Consider the following 27,957-nt stretch of genomic DNA (forward strand, 5'->3'; position numbering starts at 1 on the left):
CTTCCGCAGCCTCAGGAGAGAGAGCCGCAGTGGCCTGGGGCTTTGAGATTTGAAAGTGGTCAAAGAATTATTCAGGAAAAAACTATAGTGAAAAACAATTTGTTCTAACAATTGTTAGAACTCCAACATCTAAAAGGACTTCTAACAAACAGGAAAATGGAATGGAACAAATTATCCAAGAAATAATTGAACATTTCCTAGAAGTTAAGGCATCTTCAGATCGAAAGAACCATTACTAGCCAGGAAAAACATTTCATCCTCTTGACTTTTCAGATTACTGAGGATAAAGCGGCCTCAGCACTTACACTGGATGTGCAGTACCTTCAAAACTATGAGGGAAAATGGGCCAGGTGTGGCAGCTGACGTCTGTAATCCCAGCACTTTGAGAGGCTAAACAGGAGGATAGCTCAAGTCCAGGAGTTCAAGACCAGCCTGGGAAATATATCTCTACAAAAAATTGTTTTAAAAATAGTAATGAGGCTGGGTGTGGTGGCTCACGCCTGTAACTCCAACACTTTGGGAGGCCAAGGTGGGCGTATCACTTGAGGTTAGGAGTTTGAGACCAGCCTGGCCAACATGGTGAAACCCTGTCTCTACTAAAAATACAAAAAATTATCCGGATGTGGTGGCGCATGCCTGTAATCTCAGCTACTTGGGAGGCTGAGGCAGGAGAATCGCTTGAACCTGGGAGGCAGAAGTTGCAGTGAGCCAAGATTGTGCCACTGCACTCTAGCTTGGGTGACAGAGTAAGACTGTCTCAAAAAAAAAAAAAAAAAAGTAATGAAAGCTGTGAGGGAAAATGTTTTAAATCTAGTCTTGTATACATGGCCTTAATATCAATCAAGTGTGAAAGTAAAATATTTTCAAACATGCAAGGAATCAGTTCATCTTACAGTCTTTTGAAGAAGGTACTTTGAAGGAGTACTTCAGCAGCATGAACAAAACCTTGAAAGAAGATGCCAGTGGGGCGGGAAGGCCCGGAGCAGCCAGCCAGTCTTAATTGGAGCACATGCTTAGAGGGCTCCCAGAGGGCTGTCTCCAGGGCTTGCATGTGCTGGGTGCTGTGATTGAGAGCAGTATTTGTGAGCGATTGCTGCGCAACACATTACCCCAAAGCAAGAATACTCCATACTCTTCAAGTTCCTGTGGGCCAGGAATTCAGGAGAGGCTGAGCTGGGTTCTTGTGGCCCAGGGTCTCTGGCCTTACAGTCTAGGTTTCAGCCAGGCCACAGTCACGTGAAGGCTGACAGGCTGGAGAAGCTGCTTCCATGGTGGTTGACTCATGTGACTGGCAGATTGGTCCTGTTTGGTGGCAGGAGGCCCCAGTTCCTCACCTGATGGACCTGCCCATAGGCTGCTTGAGTGACCTCAGACATGATGCCTGGCCACCTCCAGAGCAGGTGATCAAGAGAGATTCAGGCAGTAGCTCTGATTTTGTGTGACTCAGCCGTGGAGATCATACAGCATCACTCCCACCACACTCTGTTTCTTACCGAGTCACAAAGCCTGGCCCACATTCAAGCAGGGAGACCATTGTAGACATGTTTGAAAGCCACCATAGGAGCCTAGTTTGGGGATACGTTTTCTTCATTAACCAGCATGGAGGTCCTGGCTTTAAACCTGTAGAGAGGGAAGTAACCCCAGCACACAGCTAAGCTCTGCAGGAGCGGCACTCATGGTCAGAATCACATGCTGCTTTTTCAGATCAACCTGAAGACAAGACGGTTGTGATTACACCTGAATGCCAGTTTACTTTGACAGCATTTATAAAAACAATCATTGACAGAAGAAGAACTCATACCTATCAACAATTTAGAATCCCCCTCATCAGAGTCTTCAATATAACACCAGTTGAAACATTAAAAAAAGGTTACTACTTATCCTGGCTTTCCTAGCTCATACTATAACAAAACGGAAGATGATTTGGATGTTTTAAAATAGTAGTGGTTAAATTCAGTGAAAGAAAGCTGGGTCAGAGTTTCTTTCAGCTTGAGGGTGATCATTAACCCTAAAAACTTTTTTCTCTCCTTACAGGTGGGTGGAATTAAAGACAAAGTGCTGGCGGCACACAGAGCGGGACTGAAGCAAGTCATTATTCCTCGGAGAAATGAAAAAGACCTTGAGGGAATCCCAGGCAACGTACGACAGGATTTAAGTTTTGTCACAGCAAGCTGCCTGGATGAGGTTCTTAATGCAGCTTTTGATGGTGGCTTTACTGTCAAGACCAGACCTGGTCTGTTAAATAGCAAACTGTAGGTCCAAATCTCAACTTTTTAGAATTTTAAGTTATGAAGTGCTCAAAGGTACTGACACAGTTGATTTTATTCACACCATTAGGGGTATGCAAGATGTCCCTGTTTTATAAACATAATCACAACAGTAATAAACCTCAAGTAGTGGCTAGTGTTTAGTATAGAAATACAAGATGTTGATTTAGTAAACTGATAAAAATCGAATTCTTGTCTTGTTTTTAGTGGGATCCTTACTGTCCCTAGAAACATACAGCATAGTCGTTCTCAGCACAGTCTCCAGAACAGAAGCATCTGTAGTACCTGGTAACTTGTTAGAAATGTACATTCTCAGGCTCCACAGCAGGCCACCTGAATCAAATCCTGGGAGGTGGGGACAGAAATCTATGTTTTAAGAAGTCTTCCAGGTAATTCTGCTGCACACTCACGTTCAGGAACCACTGGTATAGACCATTACTTAGTGGATTTACCTGTAGAGTTTATTGGATCCTGAAACCAATCAATCACTTAGAACTGGGCAAAGATGAAAGTATAGCCAACTATTCTTGGCGCTATATATATTCAAGTGGGCCAGGCGTGATGGCTCACACCTGTAATTCCAGCACTTTGGGAGGTCAAGGTAGGCAGATCACTGAGCCCAACAGTTCAAGACAATCCTGGCCAACGGCGAAACTCTGTCTCTACAAAAAATATACAGGCGTGATGGCATGTGCCTGTAATCCCAGCTACTCAGGAAGCTGAGGCACAAGAATTGCCTGAACCCAGGAGGTGGAGGTTGCAGTGAGCTGGGATCGTGCCATTGCACTCCAGTCTGGCTGACAGCGAGACTCTGTCTCAAAAAAGGAAAGACTCAAGTGGACCCTACATTGAAGCCTACACATCCCAATAGAAGCCCCTTTTTATGCTGAGGGAAGCAGCCCTCAGAACATGATAGCTTGTATCCAGCAGAGTGGCACGTGCTGGCACACCTCACAGAAGCACCCTGGCCCTGGATGCCTGCAACCTCAGAAGAGTGCAGCTCCCAGAGGGAGGCAGCCATCCATCTGGGATGGTCCTAAGCATGGAATCCTAACTCCTGATTCTGTCTCCTATTTCTTGCTTGTCTATGCCAGTTCCCAAATCTGGTAGATGTCCATGCCCATGTGCTCCTGCTGGGACTCAAGTCAGGCTGTGTATGACTATGAAGTCAGGCTCATCTGCTTACTGGCTATGTGAACTTTTTGTATCTTGGTTTTCTTCATCCATGAAATCCAAGTAATACTACCTAATTGTTACTGTGGAGATTAAGTTCAAATGCAATGTGAAATAATATTAAGCAATTTCTAGTTATTATTCTAGCCAGTAATGGACTTCAGAATCTTTTATTACACAATATAAGAATATGTATGTAAAGACATTTTGGAATTTCCTGGATGAGAAAGAACTCTCGGCTGGGCATGGTGGCTCACACCTGTAACCCCAGCACTTTAGGAAATCGAGGCAAGTGGATCACTTAAGCTCAGGAGTTCAAGACCAGCCTGGGCAACATGGCAAAACCCCATTTCTACAAAAAATACAAAAATTAGCTGGGCATGGTGGCACCCGCCTGTAGCCCAGCTACTTGAGGCTGAGGTGGGAGGATCAGGGAGGTCGGGGCTGCAGTGAGCCAAGATCACGCCACTGCACTCCAGCACCCTGGGCGACAGAGTGAGACCCTGTCTCAAAAAAAAAAAAAAAAAAAATTCAGCCAAAATACTGTGATAAAATAGCAGACCTGCTGATAAAAGTTTATCTGAATGCATTCTGAGAGGAAAAGTCCAGACCTAGGACTAGTTATGGCAGTTGGAGAGAAAGAACATCAGGATGTTTGAAAATATGCCATTGACTATCTTAACTACTGTAATTTTATCATTTCCAACGTCATCTAACGGGGGACTAGAACAAACTGTGAATTCACTTTCAGCAACCAGAGGGAGCTAATCCACACCCACATCACTCTGCCCTGTTCCACCCAGCAGGGGCAACAAAGGATATAACTTGGGGTTCTTGGTATTCTTCCTTTAGTCCTGACACAGGCAGCCTTGCACTTTGTAGCAGCAGGAGGGCACTTGCTTTAAGCATGTCTTTCGAAAGGCGTCCATTGAGAGAATAATGCATTTTCCCCTTGCTGTGTATGACATGGAACAGTATGACCATTGCGCTTTTTTGTTTTGTTTTTTTAATTCCAGGGGTGGGAAGTTGGTTGTTTGAAGTCTAAGCTCTTCCTTTTTCACCTGGTTTTTTTTTTTTTTGGTGGTGGGTGGGTGGGGGTTGGAGGGGGAAGAGCCAAAATTTTAACCATTTTTAAGCATATAATTCGGGGGTATCAGTTACTGGGTCTAAGCATGTCCACTATACATGCTTTTTTTTTTTTTTTTTTTTGAAATGGAGTCTTGCTCTGTTACGCAGGCTGTACTGCAGTGGCATGATCTCGGCTCACTGCAACCTCTGCCTCCCCAGTTCAAGCAATTCTCGTGCCTCAGCCTCCCAAGTAGCTGTGACTACAGGTGTGTGCCACCACGCCCAGCTAATTTTTGTATTTTTTAGTAGAGACAGGGTTTCACCATGTTGGCCAGGCTGGTCTCAAACTCCCAACCTCAAGTGGTCCACCCACCTTGGCCTCCCAAAGTGCTGGGATTACAGGCATGAGCCACCACACCCGGCTTACATGCATTTTTTATCACCACAAACTGAAACTCTGTACCCACTGAAAAAGAGCTCCAAATTCCACCCTCACCCCAGACCCTGGTAACCACTATTTCACTCTCTCTGAATTTCCCTTCATATGAGTGGGATCAAACAAGAGTTGTCCTTTTGTGTCTAGCATTCTTATTTAGCAAGCCATCAACTGCTCGAACAGTCACTGGGGCAACTACTTTTCGCCCAGTGTCCTCCAGAAAAGAAAGATCTGGAGGGTCAGGCCACTCTTTTTCTTCAAAATAATGAGGGGGTGCAGAAGGGTAGGGATGAACCTCTTCCTCCTTTGCCACTTTAGCTTTAGCTCAAAGGAACTCCAACTTTTTATTATTTGCAACAGTTAGCTTTCTTTGTTTCACATCTCTGCCTTGCAGAACCATGACCTATCAAGGTGTTTTGTCAAACAAAAACTAATACTTTCCCTGGGAAAAAGCCATGTGGTAGCACGTACCAGAACTTTTTATGGCCAAATAATACACCACTATATCCATAGACCACATTTGGTTTATCCACTCATCTGCTGATTGTTTCCCCCTCTTGGGTTTTATGAATAATGCTATGAACATGGGTGTGCACATCTCTCTTGAAGTCCCTTCTTAGGTCCTTTAGGGATACATATCCAGAAGCAGAACTGCTAGATCACATATGCTAAGGTCTGAATGTCCCCCCACCAAATTCATTTGTTGAAGCAACCACCAACGTGATATTAAGAGGTGAGGCTTTAGGAGGTGATTGTCATGAGAGCTCCATCCTCATTAATGGATTTAGTACCTTTATAAAGGGGCTCAAGGGAACCAATTACCTCCTTTTTGCCCTTCGATTCCCTTCCAACGTATGAGGACACAGCAACACGCCCCGTCCTAGAAGCTGAGACTGGGCCCTCAATAGATACCAGTCTGCTAGCATGCTGATTGTGGGCTTCTTAGTCTTCAGAACTATGAGAAATAAATTTGTACTTTTAAATTACCCAGTCTCAGGTATTCTGTTACGGTAACACAAATGACTAAGACAACAGGATAATTGTTTAACTTTTTGAGAACTCCCAAACTTTTCCACCGCAGCTGCACCATTTGACATTCCCTCCAGCAATGCACAAATGTTCCAGTTTCTCCACATCCTTGCCAACACTCATTTTCTGGGTTTTTTATAATAGCTCTCCAAATGGGTGTGACGTATTTTGATTCTGTCCCTAATGACTAGTGATGTCGAGCATTTTCTAGCATTGATTTTGAAGATGCTACCCAAAGGCCCCTTGTATCAAAATAAGCTGGATTTTTTTATTGAAAATTATTAACTCTAGGAATTTTAGTTCACTAGACTTAGGGATATGTGTATTTTACCAGTATTCCACGTTCTATGCATGGGTTTTTAAAACTTCTCAAGTATTAAAACTAAAAGCTTTAGGTGCTTTGCTTATCAAGAAATTCTACACTGTCCACTGGAGGCATCCATGTTTTTACTTGGCTCTGCCCCTTTAGTGGTCCCTCTGAACCTTACCTCAAACCATACATCCGCAGCAGAGATCCTTACTTGCTAGGTCGTTACAAATGCAAATACAATGAAGAATGTCATCTTTGTGATTGCTCCTGAAATAGTTCACGAGAAATCCATGACCGTAAAGTAATGTGATAGTGATGTCCACCACTGTGAGCCTCCAGTACTAGGTGATGATTGGTCTGCATTTACAGTGACCAAAATCAACTATGTAGCCAGGTAATTCACTGCTTGAGGGCTTTGGATTTTCCTTTATGAACTACTGAAATGAGGTCAACTTGACTATTACTAAGGGACATTTTGCTACAAAGAATGTTAGTTTTGCCAATTCCCTTTCCAAATCTAAAATTTATTTTAACCAGGATTTTAGATGTAAACAAACATCAAGTAGTTTTGGTTGTTTCAATGAAGTAACATGTTTAAGCTCGCATTATTTGAAGTACTTCAGTTCCTATCCCCATGAAAATTGTATCCAGCAGCTACAAAAAAAAAAAAAAAAAAAAAAGACTACAGTGAGTCATTATCCAATTTGATGATTTATGGTCCAACACTAATGCTCATTTTTTTGTTTGTTTGTTTTACGAACATTTGGTGGATACCACAATGAAAACTGCACTATAAAAAAAAAAAAAAAAAAAACGCTGAAAGAGGAAGGAAATATCAAAAAGGTCTGAATAGACAACAGGCAAATCTGGTGAGTGGTCATTGAGATGTTTTAAAAGTTACAACAAAAGGACTCCTAAAACAATTTTAGGAAAAGCTTTATTTGCCATGAAAATTCATTTCTTTGGAACGTACTATAGTTTGTACTTAATGAACTAAAGAATATTCAATGTGTTTAATATTTTGGGACCTAATAAAAATCTTTTGTATTAAGTAATAAGTTCAACTCTAACACTGTCAGCACATTTCTAGGCAATACAAACTCTTGAGGCTAAATCCTCATCCTGACATGACAGTGCAAGCCTGTCAAAATGTGACCCCAAAACCAGGTGTCCTTTTGCTCCATTATTTATATCTGTAAACCTGTTATGCTTTTCAGAATTTAGAAAGGCCTAAGAAAATTACATCTATGATAATAAAGTGTATTTCTTTGTCAGATTTCTAGAGCTATATAAGGATAGCGAAAATTTTGGTTCAGCAAGACACTAGGGTATCATGCCAGGCATAATAAGCACTTTATAGCACATCTAGCCTTCCTCATTCCCTTACGCAGTGGACATCATACCCTTTTGTGGAGGAGGGACCAGGCAGAGACGGTATTTAAATAAAAACTAGTAGATACAGGGTCAGAAGTCAACCCAGGCAGTTAGAATCTACAACCCACACTGTTTGCCACCAAATCTTAGTAGATGCTTGATAAGGAATTTTGTTTGGATGGTGCCATTTTTAGATAAACGTATGTTTCTTTTGGTAAATTCAGGTTAGGATCATAAGCAGTAAACTACCAAATACTCCTTTGTGTTTTGAACATGCACACTGGATGAGTGGGGAGGGGAATGACAAAGCTTCAAACTCCGGGTCTCTGTAACACTCTATCTGTACCTTTCATGTTTAACCTACACAAATACCACAGTCCTGCGTGGTAGTTCACACACACTATTCACCCTGTCGAGTTCCGACATTACTTTTATGTCCATTCTAATGCAGCAGTCACAGACCGACCCCCCAGGTATGTTGCATTTGACCCATTATTTTCTTAATTTGGATTACTTACCAATTCTTCCAATCAGGAGTGTGAATGAAATAGAATTCTACCATTAGCAGAATCACTGCAGATGTTTCTGAATATGAAGAGCTTTTGGGGGTTGGAGGCGGCACACTATTATTTTGGTGAGCTAAGCTATCTACAGCCACTTACATAAGTTTGAAGTTTGCAGAAATGTGGGTCTTAAAATAATACGTATTACAATAAAAATTACTCACAAAGGAAAAACGGTTCCCCAACAATTAACACACCAAACTGGCCCATGATTAAATAGGACAATTTCAAGTTTAGGGATATAAAAACAATATAACAAAGTTAATAAGTATCTCCCATACCTACCCCATGTACAACCTCCTGAAAGACACCAAAAGAAAGAAATGAAGGAAGTCTTCATTATAACAAGCAATTTCAGGACAAGAGTTATGCCTCATAAATCAAATGTGTAATGGACCAAGAAATATGGCTATAGATCTTACCTCTATAGGCTAAGAATATAAGACCCAAATACAAATAGTTAATACTAAAATGTCAAGCTTATTAACTGTTAAACACAAAATGTACTACCTTAATTTGCTTAAATTAGCAAAACATGAGGTGAAAATGGAAAACTTCACACTGCTACTGGTGTCCTCTGGAACCTCTCCAGAAAGCAATGATGAAGTATGTAAAAAATAATCCCAAGAATATAAACAGAAAACATACAGCTATGTTCATGGTTTACTTATATCCAGCAGGAACCTAGCTAAAACTACAGTGAATCCTCAAACTAACAAAAATTATTTTTCCAAGATTATTAAAGTGGTGAAACACTCAGATGATCATGTTGTGTGATGAAAGGGCTACACAGTAATACATAAAAGGGCTCCCAATATCTCTGAAAATAAACGTGGCTGGAGCCAGCGGCTCATGCCTGTAATCCCAGCACTTTAGGAGGCCAAGGCAGGAGGATCACTTGAGCCCAAGGGGTTTGAGACCAGCCTGGGCAACACAGCGAGACCCCATCTCCACAAAAAAATTTAATTAGCCAAGCATGATGCTATACATCTGTACTCTCAGCTACGCAGGAGGATGAGGTGGGATGATCACTTGAGCCCAGGAGTTTGAGGCTGCAGTGAGCCGACTGCACCATTATACTCCAGCCTGGGTGACAGAGGATGAGCACATGTACATACACATAAAAAAACTGGAAAAATAAAAATGTCACCTGAGTGGACAGTAAGATTACAGATCTCAATTGTATATGCAGTTTCATAATTTCCAAAGTCTACATGAACTTTATAATCAAAACATTTAATACTAAAACTACAAAATGATATACCTCCATGAATATACCCAATATGTTTTGTTTTTTGAGCCAAGAGTCTCAGTCAGTCACCCACGCTGGAGTGCAGTGATACGATCTTGGCTCACTGCAACCTCTGCTTCCTGGGTTTAAGGGATTCTTCTGCCTCAGCCTCCCTAATAAGGTGTACCATCATGCCTGGCTTTTTTGTACTTTTAGAGACAGGGTTTCACCATGTTGGCCAGGCTGGTCTCGAACTCCTGACCTTAAGTGATCCACCCACCCTGGCCTCTCAAAGTGCTGGGATTACAGGTATGAGCTACAGCATCCAGCCACGTTTATTTTGAAAGATACTGGGAGCCCTTTTACATATTGTTATGTAACGCTTTCACCATACAACATTAAATATGGAATAAAAGTCGCTTTTTCCAAGCACACATGCTAATGAACAGACCTGAATATAAATCTGTGGTTGAACTGTTATTCTCTTTCACCATAAAAATGGCTACGCAAGGCCGGGCGCAGTGGCTCACGCCTATAATCCCAGCACTTGGGAGGCAGGCGGATCACAAGGTCAGGAGATTGAGAACACCTTGACCAACGCGGTAAAACCCCGTCTCTACTAAAAATATAAAAATTGGCCGGGCATGGTGGCACGTGCCTGTAGTTCCAGCTACTCTGGAGGCTGAGGAAGGAGAATCGCTTAAACCTGGGAAGCTGAGGTTGCAGTGAGCCGAGATCATGCCACTTGCACTCCAGCCTGGGTGACAAGAGTGAAACTCCGTCTCAAAAAAAAAAAAAAAAAAAAAAAAAGCTCCACAAGCACATTATAACCAGTTCAAAAGATAATATTTATGTAAGGAAGAGACTACACAATCATCTTTTCTGAAAATGGATAACAGAAATAAACTCTTATCCAAAATGATCCAGAATCAGTGGTGGGGTAATGGTGAAGTCCAAATTTTCATTGACTGTCTAGGTTTACAGTACCCATAAAAACCACACAAAATTCTCTTTCACCATTCAGAAGGCAATTTCAGAATCTTGCCATGTGCCTCAAAGTAATTAGCAACAGTTAACTACATGGTACTAGAGGCATAATGGTAGCTAACATTCGCTGGATGCTGACATGAACAAAGCAGTTTCAGGTAACATACCTGTACCCCATTTAAACATTTTAAGTATCTACTATAATTTAACCCCACTTTACACATTAGGAAACTGGGGCCCAAGGTCACACAGCTGGTTAGTGGGGTAGAGCCAAGACTGGCACTTAGGTGCCTGGAAGTCTGGCTGCAGAACCAAGGCTCTTAGCCACTAGGCTATGAAATAGTGAATTTATTATATCATTGTGCTTTTTTAAAGAGGTGAAAAGTGATCAGCATTTTAGTCATTCTCCTGACCGTTGTAAGAATCAAAATGTGGGCAAGAGGGGCAGGGCATGGGAAAGACTAATCCAGAGGCCATATACCCAGTTATTTGCTGTGATTTAGAGTATAAATCTACCACACTTAAAAATGACAACACACAGCTTTCTGCTATATAATTAAAGTACGAAATGAAACAGGAAAATAACTTTGGATTTTATCAAACTTAGAGCTAAAGCAGACACAGTAAGATTTTTTTAATTTGCCAGATATTCTTTTAATGAGAATTATAAAAGACCAAAAACATTTTTTGCAAACTGCCTTTTTAAACAAATGATTTGCTTTTAATTACAAATACTGTGCATGACGATGCCTTCTTCTGCAAAACCAATAAATACAAGAACAAATTTTAAAACATGTGATTTGTCCAAGATATTTGAAAAAGGAAACAAAAGCCTGATTTGCAGTATTTATAAAAATCAATTTATTCTCTAACCTTTCAAAGATTAAGCTCAAAGGTGTGACTCATCTGTAGAAGACAGAAAGAGAGAGAGCATCTTATAGATGCTTTAAATAGCTTTTGATCATTTTTCCGACGTCACCTTTACTTTCTGAAACTCATGGCTTCACAAAATAGCTGATTTTAAAATATTTCTAATGAACTGATTAATGGGGGAAAAGAAAATATTGAACATGTTATAAATTTTTATCATAAACAAATACGCATATCAAAAGACACTAACTTTAAAATGGTACAAAAAAAAGGAAAAACCTGAATTACAGAAAAGTCAAATTTATTTAATGAAAAACTAAAATTAATAAAAATTAGCAAATACACACACACAAAAAGCACACAGCAGCACTATGTATTGACTCACAAAGGGGAAAAGCAGTGGCCCATGACCACTCAAGATGGCTTGTCAGTTAAAGGAAAAAACCCAAACACGCACACACCCACGCACGCACACACTCCCACGCAAAAACAAAAAAAAAAAACTATTTTTCGACAATACAATCAATCTACAACAAACACAAAACTCAGAATTATTTTACAATGCTTCCTTTCTTAATACAAAAGATGCCCATCTTGGGTGTATATACATATATTTTTTCAGTGGTTTACTGTTGACTTATTTTTAAATATATTAGTGTTACTACATGCAACTGTTTCCTGTATTTAACAGCCTTTCTTTTTATTTACCTTCATGTGTCTAGCTTCCACCTACCGAAAGAGTTTTAGGTTGGCAGGCAGATGGGTGCCTTATTTTCTGTGAAACTGAAGTTTTAGACACTGGCCAGAAAATGTTTGATTGCCATTTCAACACATGGAAATAGTTACATTGATGCCTAAATTGCCATTTTCTGCAAAAAGCTGTGCAATGCTGGTGTCAAAGACTAGACAGTCGCTATTCATAATGGCTGTTGCAATTCCTTCATGAATAGATCGAGGAGTCGCTTCCCAAGTCAATCGTCGCCTATGACCATTTAGCTCAAGTCGGTAAGCAAAATTTTCAGCTTGCTTGCGTGTTCCTATCAGCTGTACGATTGCGAAGAACTGCTGGTGACCATCGTATTTTTCCTGTTTCTCTAAGACTAACATGAAGTGAAAGCCAAAACAGGACTGCATCATCACCCAGTCAACAGCACCAGGAAGATTAATGTCTGTAGCAAGGAAAACTATATCCTCTCCCTGTAGGGTTGTAATGGACTTATGCTGATGCATCAGATGGGGCATTACAGCATCCAGAGAGCCTTGCCATTTACAGGAAGCACCAGGGCACGGACAGGAATAAGGCCTAAACTCACAGAGCTCTTCGTGGTCTGCTTTTTCTGTGTGTGGCAGAGTTATTTCACATCCAGAAGAGGCATATTTACAGGGGAAAAGTACTGAATTAGCCACTTTCTCCATAGCCAAGTTGCGAATGGATCCCAAAGGGCCCCGGCAAGTTGGACAACATGTGAGCTTTGGGCGACAGTTGCTACAAACAAGATGGCCACTCTGACATTGAAGAATGGGTGGTAACACATAGTCAAAGCAGACTGGACACTCAAAAAGACTCGCCAAGTCATTGTTGGATGCAGTTGTGCCAGTCAGGGCAGGCACCCTCTGGGATGGTGGACACTTCGAGGTACCGGTAGGTAATGCTGTAGCAGTCTGACGGCTCATTTCTGAAATAAATACATAAGGAGGCAAGAGAAAAATAATTATAACCATGATTTACTTTATAAATAATGTTTACATGCCATAAGTCCTTTTAAAGTTTCATACAAAATTTACTGAGCAAAAGAGAAAGAAAAATAGGATTAAAAAAGTAAGATATTAAAAAAAAATTACACTGAATGTGCACTTTATCAGGATCTGTACACTGGATAAGCTCTCTTTTCAAAATATTCCGGAAAACATTTGGAACTCCCTTAATCGTCTTTGGATAGACTACATGGAATAATAAATGCTAAAACAGAAGATGGACCATAAACAACTAGAGAAACTATACAAGGAACCGAAGTTTAATCGAATCCGTTTTGCTAGGACTCTCCCTGAGGCTCCCTTACTCTATTTCTTTCTAATTTGGAGTCAGCTGTTGATAGGTACAGGGAGTTACAGGTGAACTCCTGTATAAAATCGGCACTCTGTATCCGCACGGTCTGCATCCGAGGACTTCACCAGCCATGGATTGAAAATATTCAGAAAAATTTATAAAGAATACAAAATTTTTAAAATACAGTCTATAACAACTATTTACATATTGTTTACATTGTATTAAGCAATCCAGAGATCACTTAAATTATACAGGAGAATATGCACATACAAATATGACACCATTTTCTATCAGGGACTTCAGCATCCTCAGGTTTTGGTATGGGGAAGGGGGTCCTAGAACTAATCCGAGGATACCGCGGGATAAATGTAGTTCCAATGCCAAAGAATCAGAGTATCACCTTCCATTAACTCTTCTTAATGGTAAGCAATTATCTACTCTAGAGGTGTATTTTGGAAATGAGGGGAGGGTCACAAGGGGAAAGGTCTGCTGCCATCCCATTATCCATCTCTATCTGATTAAGTCTTCCCCCCAAATTATCACCAGCCAGATATTAATCTTATTTGCTACTGATCAGTGCCCACCTCAAGAGTGAGGGGATGTACTCCCTAGTAAAGGTAGCGAAAATATAAAAATAAAAACACAACAAAGGTGAAGGGAGGCATGGGAGAAATGGAGGGCCATCTCAAAACTTTTTAGTCTAGTAGAGAAAGTATATCTTTCTGTTCTACTCTCAATCCACAATATGTATCAGACATAATGAACAAAGGAGGACAGTCAGGAAGAGACAATGAAAAAGGAAAGAATAAAGATGATACCACGGCAGAGATATATATGCCATACTGGGGGTGGGGGATGGAGTCAACAGGTGAAGAACCCCTTGCAGCCTAGGGTTCTCCAGCGTTGCTGAAACATTCATCAGCAGAGTAATCAACATTATTTAACAGGTAAATATCATCTGGAAGAAATAATCGACAATGTAACTCGTCAGGCTGAGTCAAAGATAAAAAAAGCAACTTTTCCCAGGAAGCTACCTGGGCTGGAATATGGCTGGCCACTATTTGTCTTGGGGGTGAAAAAAAAGATCAGTTGATGTCCTAAGACTACACTCCTAGTAACTCTACTAAGCCATAATCTTTTTTTTTTTTTTTGAGATGGAGTTTTGCTCGTTGCCTAGGCTGGAGTGCAATGGCGCGATCTCCGCTCACTGCCTCCCAAGTTCAAGCAATTCTCCTGCCTCAGCCTCCCAAGTAGCTGGGATTACAGGGGCCCGCCACCACGCCTGACTAATTTTTGTATTTTTAGTAGAGACGGGGTTTCACCATGGCTGGTCTCGAACTCCTGACCTCGTGATCCGCCCGCCTCAGCCTCCCAAAGTGCTGGGATTACAGGCATGAGCCACTGCGCCCGGCCACTAAGCCATATCAACAAAATTAAAGCCTCAAAATTAATGTTTTATCTCAATTATAGTCATTATTCTGTTGCAAGGAACTTTTAAGAAGCTATGTTGGTTACCAATGTGACCAAGTAAATGCAACTTGGGTTTCGATTACCCAAATGGTTACCAACTGATAGCTTAAATGAGGGCTGAGGGTGAAGGAAAAAATAAGATTAATTCCACGTCACTAAAGGGATATTTTAAAGTTCAAGAGGCAACAAAAGTGACAGAATTCCATCGTAATGTGTCTCATCATATGGACTCAGAACATGAATCAACTCTCATCTGAAGCCCAGTGTGACCCAGGTATTCTGTCCCCTGACAAAGGACTATAAAGGAGCTCTCCTGTAATCCAGTTTCCCTCTGAGTAGATTCTTTGTACATATGACATCCATTTTATGTCACTTGTAAAACAGTGGGCTCAGCATTGCCAAAACACCCTGGCTGTATGCTGTATGCCTACTGCATGGTCCACTTTACTTCAGTAAGCAGCGTAACAATTACAAAGTGGTTCCTTGGGCAAAAAACAGTCTAGTCAACCAATGCCTTTTAAATTACTAAATCAAACCAAAGAATCACATCCGAGGGCAGTAAACTCAGTTTATACTTAACACAACATAGCTACAGACCAAGCAAAACACTGTTGTTCACAATTTATTGACCTAGCAATAGTTATACATTTATCAACAACAGTTCGGGCTCACATTACAATGTGTATCTTTGCCATTTTCCAAATGGCACTTTTAACTCCTATTCAAAGTGTGAAAAAGAAGCGAAATGTGAACGGTATTTCTTGTGAATGGAGGTATTACAGGACAGCAACTGCTAAAGCCTCTCAAAGCTCCAAGGGTGGAACCCAGCTCCATCTTGAAACAGAAAAGGAATCCCAACCACACAGGCACCCTGCAGTAGGAACCAAGGACAGCCCTGCAGAAGTCATGACGTAACCTGAAGTTTGATTTAAACAGAAAAAAGCACAGCAGCCCAAATGAAACATGACTGAGAACCTCGGAAACGGCTCGATTCTGCTGCAGCCATTCCCTAAGCCAGGCAGGTTCCACTGACTAATAGCGTTCAAGTTTCACAGCCTCAGCAACCCATCCTCTTAATGTCAATACCTTTTCTCTTCCTTGTCCTGGCCGCTGGTAAACATGTGAACAAGACTCCCCTCCAGGAGTACAGAGAAGGTGGAGTAGCCTTTCCCGTCATGAGAAGTCAGGCCACGCATTGCGTTTCCCCCAGGAAGTAAAGGAAGAGGCCCGTCCTGGGCTCTTTCTGCTCCTAAGCACAGAAGACCCAAATTCACGTCTGAGGTCAGGATCCAAATACCATTTACTTCTCAGAAGCACCAGTTACAGAGATGGAGAAAGGAAGCCTTTCCATCCCCAGGAGGCAACCACACCTCCCTGTGAGCTCAAATTCGACTGCATCTCCAAAAATGGGAGCCACAGCTGCGCTGTCCTCCAATGTGCCCTAAGCTTTCGTCTGTCTCCCAAGTTTGTCTTCTCCAGATTCACTGGGTAGGCTCCTGCCCAGCTCCGGTGGAGGCCGCGGATGCAGGGGGCGACGCGCTGGCTGAGAAGGAAGTACGCTCCCTGAGCCAGCTCAGGGGCTACTGCAGGAGCCTGCCTGCCGGGAGAGCCATTTGGAGCCTCGGCCGGGGCTGGGCCTACGTCGGGAACGCCCACTCCAACCCGGGGCGCCAGGGCCAGTTCAGGGCGCGCGGCGCGCAGGGCGGTGCCCGTCTTGCTCGCGCAAGGGTGGGGCCGTGCCCGCAAGCCCCGCCCCCCAGCCAAAGAAGGGGGGGAGCCCCCGCCACCCCGCCGTTGACCCCATCCCACCCCAGCGACATCGAGCCTTCCTCAGCATTTCCACCAGTTTAAAATTAGGTGGAACCATGCTCTTTTCGGTAGGTCAGAACAGTCGAATATCGGCAGTTTCTTATGGTTTCGATCTAAGAGCTACAGCTTATCTAGGAAATGCGTGGCCACACTGGCTCTACGCTCCAGGTTTATCGTGCGAACTCTGAATTTTTAGAGTGAAAACATTCTCCCGAATTCATTCAACAGGTATTTACCGGGCATCAACTACCATATTTCCTCAATTCTAGCTCACTTCATTTCTCCTCCTATCGGCACTATATTTTAAACTCTCCTTACCCGCTGTGAAAAGACTTCGCAGGAAAAGTAGTAAGCACACTTCTGCCACATTAAACTCCTACTTAAACCTCCTAAGAGATTATACTCTCTTCCCACTCTGGGAAAGCCATCTTAAATGGCCTCATTAAACGCAGAGTAGCTTGTTTTGTTTTTAAACAAGCATTACCCTTGCCCCAATAAAGTCCTGGGCCTCAGATTTGCATTGCATCAGCTAGTGCGTGCAGAGGTTTAACCTGTCATTACATCATGCTTAGGGCAGCCTCCAAATGCAGCAAGAGCTGGCAGTGAGGAGTGAACCCAATGCAAGGAATTGCAGATTACCCACTTTCAGCAAGAAATTTTAACTCTAACCGCTTCCTCACTCTATTAAGTGTGTTCAATCACCTCAACCTCGTTTTACAATACAGGCTACACAAAACAGCATTAGGAAAAGAAATATAATTGAAAATAGACACAGCCCCACAACTACTTTTTTTCCCTTTTTTTGAGACAGGGTCTCACTCTGTTGCCCAGGTCTGAGTGCAGTGGCACAATCTCCACTCACTGCAGCCTCGGTCTTCTGGGCTCGAGCAATCCTCCCACCTCAATCTCCCCAGTAGCTAAGACCACAGGCTGGCACCACCACTCTCATTAATTTTCTTTGTATTTTTTTGTAAAGACAGGGAGTCCCCATGTTGCTCAGGCTGGTCTCGAACTCCTGGGCTGAAGCAATCAGCCTGCCTTGGCCTCCCAAAGTGCTGAGCCACTGTGCCCAGTCTGTATTTTTATTTTCTAATATTTTTTCATTCGACAGGTCTTAAATTTCCCTAGAGAAGAAAATTTCATGTTTTAGAGAAACTCTTCCAAACACAACTATGAGAGAACCAAAATGTATACAACAAAAAGATGACTGATTATTTCTCAAGCAAAAGATATTTCACTGTTTACCAAACTCCAAAAGATCTGTACAGAGCCTTACAGCACACTCTGAAAACCACTGATCTATGGACAGGCTCCTCTACTTAATTAAGTCAGAAAAGTGGAAGCATTCTAGGGTCATCTACACTTGGATTCAGACCCCGGCTCCACCAGTTGTTGAGCTGTAAAACTGGACTGTTTCCAGCCTCAACTGGCTTTTGTCTAGACTGAGATGGGTAATTTATGTGTATCATGGATGGTACATATTCCAGAATATTTAAGTTTTCAGCTGAGACCTAATTGCCAAGTCATCAATTAGTCAGAGACCTAGAATTTGTAGATTCCAAGAAACACACTCCAAAAGATGCCTTAACCTTGCAAAGGTGACCAAACATGTCTGCCAAGAATCAACCACCATTTAATTTTTAGCACAATAAACCTTAATTCTCAACTAGGTAGAATATTTACACTAGTTTTACAAAAAGCTGAAAAGTTCACAGAAGTACCTTAAGACAAGCCCATAGAATCCAAAACTGGCAAAAATCCAAAACTTAGCAAGAATGCACTATTACCTACACTTTCTAAAGCCTACGTCCCAAGCCCAGTTTGGTATATAGTTTAAGTAGATGTCAATCTAAACAAAAACATTTTAGAATCAGCCTTTAATGTTGTCTTAGTAATTTCAGAGCATTCAGCCATTGCTTTACCACCTTAGCATACTTAACAGTAGAAAGATAAACTTTTATTCTCAATTCCACGTGGCAATCTTTGTTTCCTTTTATAAATTACTTATAAAAGTTTAAAATGGAGAAATGTAGTCAGATATGGAAAAAAAATCATAATATATTGTAAATGAAGTTACAAATAGAACACAGACGGGAGGGACGGGGTGAGAAATCAAGAGGGCTACAACATCAGACCAATGAATCAGTTACCTATATGAGGATACTGGTGATTTTTAGCTGTATTTTCTCCAAAGGAGACAATAAACTGCTTTATAAAGATTAGTCTGATTAACTGTGAAAACAGTCAAAATGAGCAAAAAGTAAAACATGTTTATTCTTAATTTAGTAAAAAACAACAACAACAACAAAAAAGAGCTGCGCGTGGTGGCTCACGCCTGTAATCCCAGCACTTTGGGAGGCCAAGGCAGGTGGATCACCTGAGGTCAGGAGTTCAAGACCATCCTGGCCAACATGGTGATGCTTTGCCTCTACAAAGTAAATACAAAAATTAGCCGGGCATGGTGGCGTGTGCCTGTAATCCCAGCTACTTGGGAGGCTGAGGCAGAAGAATCACTTGAACTCGGGAGGCGGAGGCTGCAGTGAGCCAAGATCGACTTGAACCCAGGAGGCGGAGGCTGCAGTGAGCCAAGATCGTGCCACTGCACTCCAACCTGGGCGACAGAGCAAGACTCCGTCTCAAAAAAAAAAGAAAGGGTAAGATGCGATTATCACTACCCCACCTCTAGTAACACAAAAATTATTCTTAGAAACAATAAAATATAAAATAAAATTATAGGTATCAGTTACAAATTTGCTCCTTCCATTAGAAATCTTAATTAAATAAAACTCCTCCATTCAAAACACTTAAGGCTTTTCTTGTTCCCAGAATGCCTTTAGGTTAAAAGGGTATTTTCCAAACTCATTTGACATTGTGGCAGGTATTATGTAGAAAATGTTTTACGTTAAAATGTTAATTAAACATTGCTTCTATTTTAAGACTTACTTGCTTCTTACACAATGACAAAATCAAGGCAAGTCTCCTAAAAATTCAACAAGTTAAAATGCCAAAAGTTAAAAAATCAAACACTGTTATAAGATGAGGACAATAAATTAAACAATCTATAGTTTCCAGAACTGTAGCAAAGCAATAAAATGATTTCTTAAAATTGTATGTTTTTCCTAAAACCTCCATTTTTCCTGAAGATAATTCTGAAAACTTTGCAGCTACAGAAGAAGTTACACTAATAGGTCTAGAAAGATTACTGGAGATGAGGGAAACCCAGGAAAGCTCCTGTCAACAGAAGACAAAGAGGAAAGGCAAATCCCGACTTAAATGTGTTCAAAGCAAAATACAACACTTGCTAAATCACTTTATTTTGAGGCTTCCACCCAAGCTAAAGATTAGCATATACATGGGGTTTGGTGGCTCATACCTGTAATCCCAGCACTTTGGGAGGCTGAGGTGGGAGGATCACTTGAGCCCAAGAGTTTGAGACAAGCCTAGGCAATACACTGAGACCTCATCTCCACAAAAAAAAATACAAAAAAAATTAGCTGGATGTGGTGGCATCCACTGCAGAGCCAGCTACTTGGGAGGCTGAGGTGGGACGCTCATCTGAGCCTGGGATGTAAAGGCTGTAATGAGCTATGTCTGTGCAACAGAGTGAGACTCTGTCTGGGAAAGAATAAATAAAGTGTAAGATCCCCCTAAAACAATGCAAGCCCTTCAACATGCCAATAGTAAAACTTTCCCTTTCCCACTAGACACAATAAAGATTGTACTAAGCTCCTAACTTTGTCAAAGCAATTAATCAAACCTAACTACACCTGAATCCTTAATTTTGTGGCGTGATCACAACACTTCAAAGAAAGTTTCTGAAAGGATTACATAAGTGATTAACTCTCCATCTTCTAAGTCTGAAGCTCTTGCATAAATTCCACAGCTTAGAATCCTGGTCACAACCCTCTTCCCTAAGAACTAAGTAAGTTATGCCCACTGTCTTCTGCTATTCAATGATGTAAGTGAAAGAAAAGCCTAATGCCATTTTCATTCTCAACCCTTTGCAGATAACCTTCTGATATGCTAAAGCATTTTCCAAAATATATAGGTATCCTCAATCTCCAGCAAGCGAACAGAGACTGATGGCAAGAATGGCCACTCCCTTCCCTTTCCCTTAAGTAGGAAGAGCCACATAAATTCTTATTACATTACTCTTGTAACTCCTTAACCCCTCTATATAAATTTTCATGCTTAATTTTCACGTCTTTCCTTGGACCTTGGTTGTTGGGTTTGCTCTTGCTGCTAGTCTCAATGGGTTCCAGAGTCAGCAAGCTAAACAACAGTTCTTCATTAACGAAGAACTGCCCCAAACACGTATTAAGCACCTACTAAGTGCCAGGTAGACTCAATGATTTACATATGTTCTCATTTAACCTTTCCAATGACCAGTTAGACATTTATCCCCACCTTACTTAAGAAAATAGATTTCGGCTGGGCACGGTGGCTCGCGCCTGTAATCCCAGCACTTTGGGAGGCTGAGGTGGGCGGATCATGAGGTCAGGATATCGAGACCACAGTGAAACCCCGTCTCTACTAAAAATACAAAAAATTAGCCAGGAGCGGTGGCGGGCGCCTGTAGTCCCAGCTACTCGGGAGACTGAGGCAGGAGAATGGCGTGAACCTGGGAGGTGGAGCTCGAAGTGAGCCTAGATCACGACACTGCCCTCCAGCCTGGGCGACAGAGCAAGACTCCATCTCAAAAAAAAAACAAAACAAAACAAAAAAAACCAAACAGATTTCAAGGACAGGCATGGTGACTCACACCTGTAATCCCAACAACTTTGGGAGGCCAAGGCTGGCGGGATCGCTTGAGGTCAGGAGTTTGAGATCAGCCTGGCCAACATGGTGAAAAGTTGTCTCTACTAAAAATACAAAAATTAGCCGGGTGTGGTGGCAGGTGCCTGTAATCCCAGCTACTCCAGAGGCTGAGGCATAAGAATCGCTTGAACCCGGGATGGGGAGGTTGCAGTAAGCCAAGATCGTGCCATTGCACTCCAGTCTGGGCAACAACAGTGAAATTCCATCTCAAAAAAAAAAAAAAAAAAAAAAAAAAGAGCAAGCTGGCACATGCCTGCAGTCTCAGCTACTCAAGAGGCTGAAGAGGGAGGATCATGTGAGCCCAAGAGTTCAAGGCTGTACTGCACCATGATTCTGTCTGTGAATAGCAACTGCACTCCAGCCTGGGCAATACAGTGCCTTGAAATAAATACGAGCACAGCCAGATGTTTTGTTGTCTCTAATCTCATCTTCTTTTGAATAACCCTAAAAAATAGTATGTATGTTCTCCTTACTTACCCTGGTATGGAATATTTAATTTGGCATTCAAAACATCTTTTCCATATTTACAAAAATGTGTCAAGAAAATAAACTTCCTGAAGTCTTTAAATTAAACCTTTACTTTCCATCAAAGTGATAGAATCACATATTCTAAGTCTGCCATTAAGTCATTAGATATGAAATTAAAGCAAAGTAAGTATCATGGAGAGGAAAGAGCAGAGAAGAGCAACAGAACCAGGCAGAGGGAACAGGCTTTTTCAACTTTTTATTTCATACCAGACATTACTAAAATTTTTAAATAACCTTAAAACTTTTTAGCAACACTTAAAATTATTGAAACGTCAGTCTTGATTACAAACTAATCTGCAATATAACCAAGTCTCAGTGTCTATATAAAAGCATTCAAATACTATTTACCTAGTTATCTGAATACAGCCATTTACTACCTTATGTTTTATATCCTCTCAGGATACAAAATTCTCAAACATTCCAGTGCACGCTTGCTCTTTTACTCCATCTTGGCATTTAAGCTGTGCTTTTTAAAACCTTACTTATAAAATTCATGGTACCTAGTTCTACACTCTACCATATAATACATTCAACTTCACATTACATCTGACAAATCTGGTAGGTAAGTATCTATACACACACACACACACACAGAGAAAAAAATTTTTACAGCAAATCAAAATTAGCAGTAATCTATAGAGTTTGTGATACTGAACTAAGCATAAAAGAGCATATTGCTAGGAAGACCAAAGAAATTAAAGAAACAGGGTAAAAAGTCACATTAGCAAGTCTGATACATTTTGATTGATGGCTCTTTACTAGTAAAATAGAAAAAAAGTAATGGAATTTATAGGAAAGAAATGCCATCTTTTAAAAAATCATGGAGCCTTATTAAAATTCAATTATATTCAGCTGAAATAGTTACAATCCGTGTTGACATAAGCAGTACCACCTGAAACTCTAGCCAAACCATTTTAGTTATTTCAACTAAGAATGTAACAGAAGAATTAACAACCTATACTAATTTCCCTCAAACTAAGATTCTATTCACACGGAGTTCACATTTCTCTAAAAATTTAATATTTTACTTTCATGTTTTTAATAGTCTAAAAAACAGTATCAGCACATTCTGAATCATCTGAATACACCTGTTAGCCATGTAATTAAATGCCTCTATTCATATTTATGGCCACACTGGCTCTAAGTTGGTCCTATTTTCTCTACGCAAGCTAAAGAGAAAAGCTGAGGTAGATCTAATACATAAATAATTCATTTGTGTGAAGCAAAGCCTAAATGCAAATGCCATCATGGTTTCCACTAAAGCACTTGTATGTCAGTGAAAAAAGTAAGATTTCATATGACCACATGATACAGGGCAATTAAGGTATGCTTAACTCAAAAAGAACCTGCCCGGTAACAGTCAATTTCGTAACCGTAAGTCAACCCCATAAGTGCAGTTTTAAGACTAAAATTCAGCCAACAGTATCCAATATTTTAGTGAATCAGTAATTTGAATTTCAATGGTTCTGTGGTTTTGTTTGTATTTAAATTGCAAGTTTTGAACTGTCAGCAACACCTGACAGAGTTGACGGATCACTGGGCCCCTGCCTAATAAACTCTATTCACCAACTTCACATACTCTTGGTTTTCCTATCTCACCAGTCACTCCTCAGCTTCCTTTTATTCCTGCTCTTCTCCCCAAATTATTGAAATTGTAGCTGCCTATAAATTACTGTAATCTCTTCCAAACCAGTCTGTTTCCATCCTTGTCTCCCACCCTTACACCCTAAGATGTTCTTTTCTTATGTACACTGGTACTTTGGTGATCTCATTCAGTCTCCTAGTTTTGAATTCCATCAACACGCTAAGGATTTCACAATTTTTATCTCCAGCCCAGATTTTAAAAATAAACACAACGCTCCAGATTTGTCTGAAACCCCAGATTTGTAAATCCAATTGCCCCTTCAGGGGAATGGCCAAAGAGAAACTCCTTATCACCTCCCGAAGTCTCTCCACTCAGAGTCTTCCTTTTTTCAATTGATAGAGACTCCATCCTTCCAGTTACTCAGGTCAAGCGCCTTCGAGTCAGCCTTGATTCTTCTCTTTCACAACATACATCTAAAACAGTCAGGAAATCTTATTACCTCCCTTCAAAATATATTCAGAATCCAACCATTCCTCCCTGCCTCTACCACTACCATCTAGTCCAAGCCACCAGTATCTCTCATCTGGATTACTGCAATATCCTCCCAACCAGTCTCATTGTTCCCAGCTATGTCTCCCACCCTCACCAGCTAATATGTTCTGAGCACAGCAATTAGATTAATTAATCCAGCTCCGTTTTATATCAGATGACGTAAATCTCTGCTCTACACCCTCCACTGGCTACCCATGTTAGAGTAAAAGCTGAAATCCTAAAAATAGCCCACAAGGGGCCATTATGTATAAGGATACAATATGGTGTTGTGTTCCCATTACTCTCTGACTTCATCTCCTACTTTGTTCCCCTCTACTCACTGCACTGACTTCCTTGCTCAGTGGCAATGCTAGGTTGCTCCTTTGGGCCTGTGTCTTAAAATACTTTTCTCCTGAATATCCATGTGGCTAACTCCCTAACTTTCAAATCTTTACGTGTTACATTCAATGACACTCACTCAGACCCTCTATTTAAAATAGCAAGCGGCACCCTGCCCACTGCCCCTCTGTGTACTCCTAAATCTTTGCCCATCTCACACCTCCTCCTCTTTTCCCAGCAAAGAATGTATTACCTTCTAACAGACTACATAATTCACTTATTATTTTTTATTTGTTGTTATAGGCACCCCCGTCCTCAATTGGAAGGTAGGATTTTTGTCTGGCTCAATTATGTATTCCAAAAACTTAATACAGTGCCTGGCACATAGTACAGGCTCCAATAAAATTTTTTTGGGTGAATAAATAAATCAGAAAACAAAAACTTTGGACTTTCGGGCAGCAACATCCAAAGTCAGAAAGCAACAGAACAATGCTTTTAAAATTCTCAAAGAAAATTATGCCCTAGAATTCTATACCCAACTATCCTGAAAGTGTTGAGGGCAGAATGATGACACAAAGTTTCAAAATACTACCTCCCCGGATATGTTCTTAGGAAGCTCCTGGAAGATAAGCTCTTCAAATACAAGGGAAATAACCAAGAAAAAGAACGGGGTTACAATAAACAGAAGACTGCATCTAGGAGAAAGGTAAAGAAACTATTGAAGATAATGACAACTTTATGCTAGAAGAGGGCAACTGAAGGCATCCAAACAATCTGATGGAACATTTAGACAAGCGGGAAGGAATGTGAGGTAGCATTAGCAGTAAGCACAGAAGAAAACAAAGCCAAAATAGGAAGGAAGAAAAAAGGTATTACCTACAAAAAATAAAAACTAAAAAATGCAGAGAAAGAAGTAATCAGTTTATTACATGGCTCAAACTGTGAATAACTTTGACAGGATACTGCAAATAAAAAAACTGCAGCGTTACTAACTAAATTAGGAATGTAGGAGTGAGAAGGGTATGCACATGTGATGGGGGCAAGAAGAGTTAAAGTCACAACCGGAAATCAACAAAGAAAGCAAAAAACTGAAATCTAGAAACAACAGAGGCGTGTTATTTAAAGACAAAGATAAATGCAAAAATAATCAGCTAAAAGAGGTCAAAGTGGTGGCTGAGGCAAGATAATCACTTGAACCCGGGCACGGAGGTTGCAGTGAGCCAAGATGGTGCCACTGAACTCCAGCTAGGGCGACACAGTGAGATTCTAAAAAGTCTATCCTCTAATGTTGGCAAAGGAGTGGGTGTGTATGGATACCTGTTTGTAATAGTAAACTGAAAACAGCCCTATCCTAAGAAAGTGGTTAAATTATGATCCATACAACAGAATACTGTGCTGCCTTTTTTAAATAAAATGGACTCACACATCAGACTTACTAACGTGTAAGAATCAACTGTTTAAACGGGGTGGGGGGAGAGAGGCCAGGAGCAGTGGCTCATGCCTGTAATCCCAGCAACTTTGGGAGGCTGAGACAGGTGGATCACTTGAGGTCAGGAGTTGGAGACCAGCCTGGCCAACATGGTGAAACTGTTTCTACTAAAAATACAAAAATTATCCAGGCATGGTGGTGGGCACCTGCAATCCCAGCTACTAGGGAGGCTGAGGCAGGAGAATTGCTTGAACGCAGGAGTTGGAGGGTACAGTGCGATGAGATCAGGCCACTACACTCCAGCCCGGGCGACAGAGCGAGACTCCGTCTCAAAAAAAAAAAAAAGCGGGGGGGGAGAAAAAAAAGCCACAGAATATACAGATTACAATTTCATTCAGGTTAAAAAAAAAAATAGGTAAGTATAATAGATGTGCACATTGATGTATCTATTTTCATGTATGTATGCATGTATATAGCATGTAATGAAACAGAAAAGAAACTGGAAGGACATCCAAACTGCAGAATGTAGTTTAATGTTTAAGATGCAGGATCAGACAAAGGGAGAGCAAGTCTGGAATCAGAAACCAGAGAGAGATGGGACCACTGAACTACAGGCACACAAAGCATCAAGAACTGCAAGAAACAGAGACTAAGCACAAATTCCATCGTTTGAAATTACAGTACCACAGTTCAAACATATATAGTTCTTAGAGATGATAATCGTGAGAAATACTACAAGAATTTAAGTCAGATCAAAGAAACTAACTTTAAAATATCTTTGGCTGAGTAAAACAAAAAAATGTGAATCACACACAGACTACACCAAAATGTCTACGATGTTTACTTTTTAGTAATCACATTATAAATAATAGTTTGGGGGTGAGGAGGGATTTCTGTATCTCTCCAATGTTTCATAAAATTATTGGCAATAAAAAATATTACACTTAAAAATTTTAATGCACATTTTATCATGTCTCCACATTTTCTATTAATGAATTGCTAGTAACTTCTACAAAATATCAAATACAGAATTCAAGAGCCGATTTTCTCCTTGCTTTCACTTTTTTTCTTAAAATTCCTCAAATAGATGGATACTTACAGGAAACTTAAAACCAGCCTATTCACAAAAAGCTACATATTTCGTAGACATTTTATTTTATACTATTAAAAAAAAAATCTTTTTTTTTTTTTTTTTCTTGAGACAGAGTCTCGCTCTGTCGCCCAGGCTGGAGTGCAGTGGTGCAATCTCAGCTCACTGCAACCTCCACCTCCCAGGTTCAAGCAATTCTCCCGTCTCAGCCTCCCGAGTAGCTGGGATTACTGGCGCCCGGCACTACATCCGGCTGAAAATATCTTAAACATTTTAAAAGTTAACAAAATTTGTGATAGCCCCCCTCCCCTCACAAACTCAAAAGAATACAGTCTACAAAAATTAACTAACATCTGTATAGACAAGATATCCAAAGTTGTTCTAATAAAGCTAAATTAGGGCCCTCGACAAGTTTTTAAAAGTAAAGCTACCTTACCCAACAAGCCTGAGCTCTGGCAAACTCAAAAGGGCAAAATTTAATGTGAAATACAAAGGAAGGAAACCAGGAAGAAGTTTTTAACAGGGAGAGGGTTACTTCATTTTGTCAAATAAATTATTGAAGTAATCTTTCCAAGGTAGAGTCTTTGCAGAGAAGCTAGTATACACTTGTATTTACTGTATCAACCATCACTAGACCAAGGTGGTCGATGTGACACTAATAAATAACTACACTAAGTACAGTGAAATATTTTCTACAAAATTCAAGACTGGCATTAAAGTCCTTAAGAAAATATTTCTCACTGGCAAGATCTGTTTTATAAATATAATTAGTTCTCCAAAGGTTTTTCTCTTTCTAGTTTATTCCATGTGCCCAGACTCACTGTTCAAAACAAAAATGAATAAGCAAAAAAAAAAAAAAACAAGTTAAGTTCAAAATGACCGGGCAACCACAAACCTAATGGAAGGTTTCTGCCAGCTTTATTCTGGTCATACCTTGTCTGTAACATTAAACCTAAAGTTCTAGAAGACTTTTTTTTTTTTTTTTTTTGAGACAGAGTCTTGC

At 40.7% G+C, this 27,957-nt stretch overlaps 2 protein-coding genes across 9 annotated transcripts in view; one reads left to right on the forward strand and one right to left on the reverse strand.

Annotated features, from left to right (window-relative positions):
* The window catches only part of LONP2 (lon peptidase 2, peroxisomal), a 125,040-nt gene extending 112,870 nt beyond the window's left edge, over positions 1-12,170 (forward strand). The window contains exons 15-17 of one of the 2 annotated variants that reach the window (XM_024233063.3): positions 2,035-2,252; positions 7,107-7,152; positions 12,031-12,170. In XM_024233063.3, the coding sequence (XP_024088831.1) occupies positions 2,035-2,252; positions 7,107-7,152; positions 12,031-12,150 (384 nt within the window). In that variant the 3' untranslated portion in view covers positions 12,151-12,170. 2 annotated transcript variants of the gene reach the window in all.
* The window catches only part of SIAH1 (siah E3 ubiquitin protein ligase 1), an 89,720-nt gene continuing 72,830 nt past the window's right edge, over positions 11,068-27,957 (reverse strand). For 5 of the 7 annotated variants that reach the window (XM_054533865.2, XM_054533864.2, XM_054533863.2 and 2 more), the window contains one exon: positions 11,068-12,984. In XM_054533865.2, coding sequence (XP_054389840.1) covers positions 12,134-12,984 — 851 coding nt within the window. In that variant the 3' untranslated portion in view covers positions 11,068-12,133. Of the gene's footprint in view, positions 12,985-15,911; positions 16,559-23,918; positions 26,134-27,957 lie in introns of those variants that run through there. The other 2 variants (XM_054533862.2, XM_002826398.5) reach the window with 2 other exon arrangements.

This window comes from Pongo abelii, chromosome 18 (genome assembly GCF_028885655.2).
Source record: "Pongo abelii isolate AG06213 chromosome 18, NHGRI_mPonAbe1-v2.0_pri, whole genome shotgun sequence".
Classification (NCBI taxonomy): Eukaryota; Metazoa; Chordata; class Mammalia; order Primates; family Hominidae; genus Pongo; species Pongo abelii.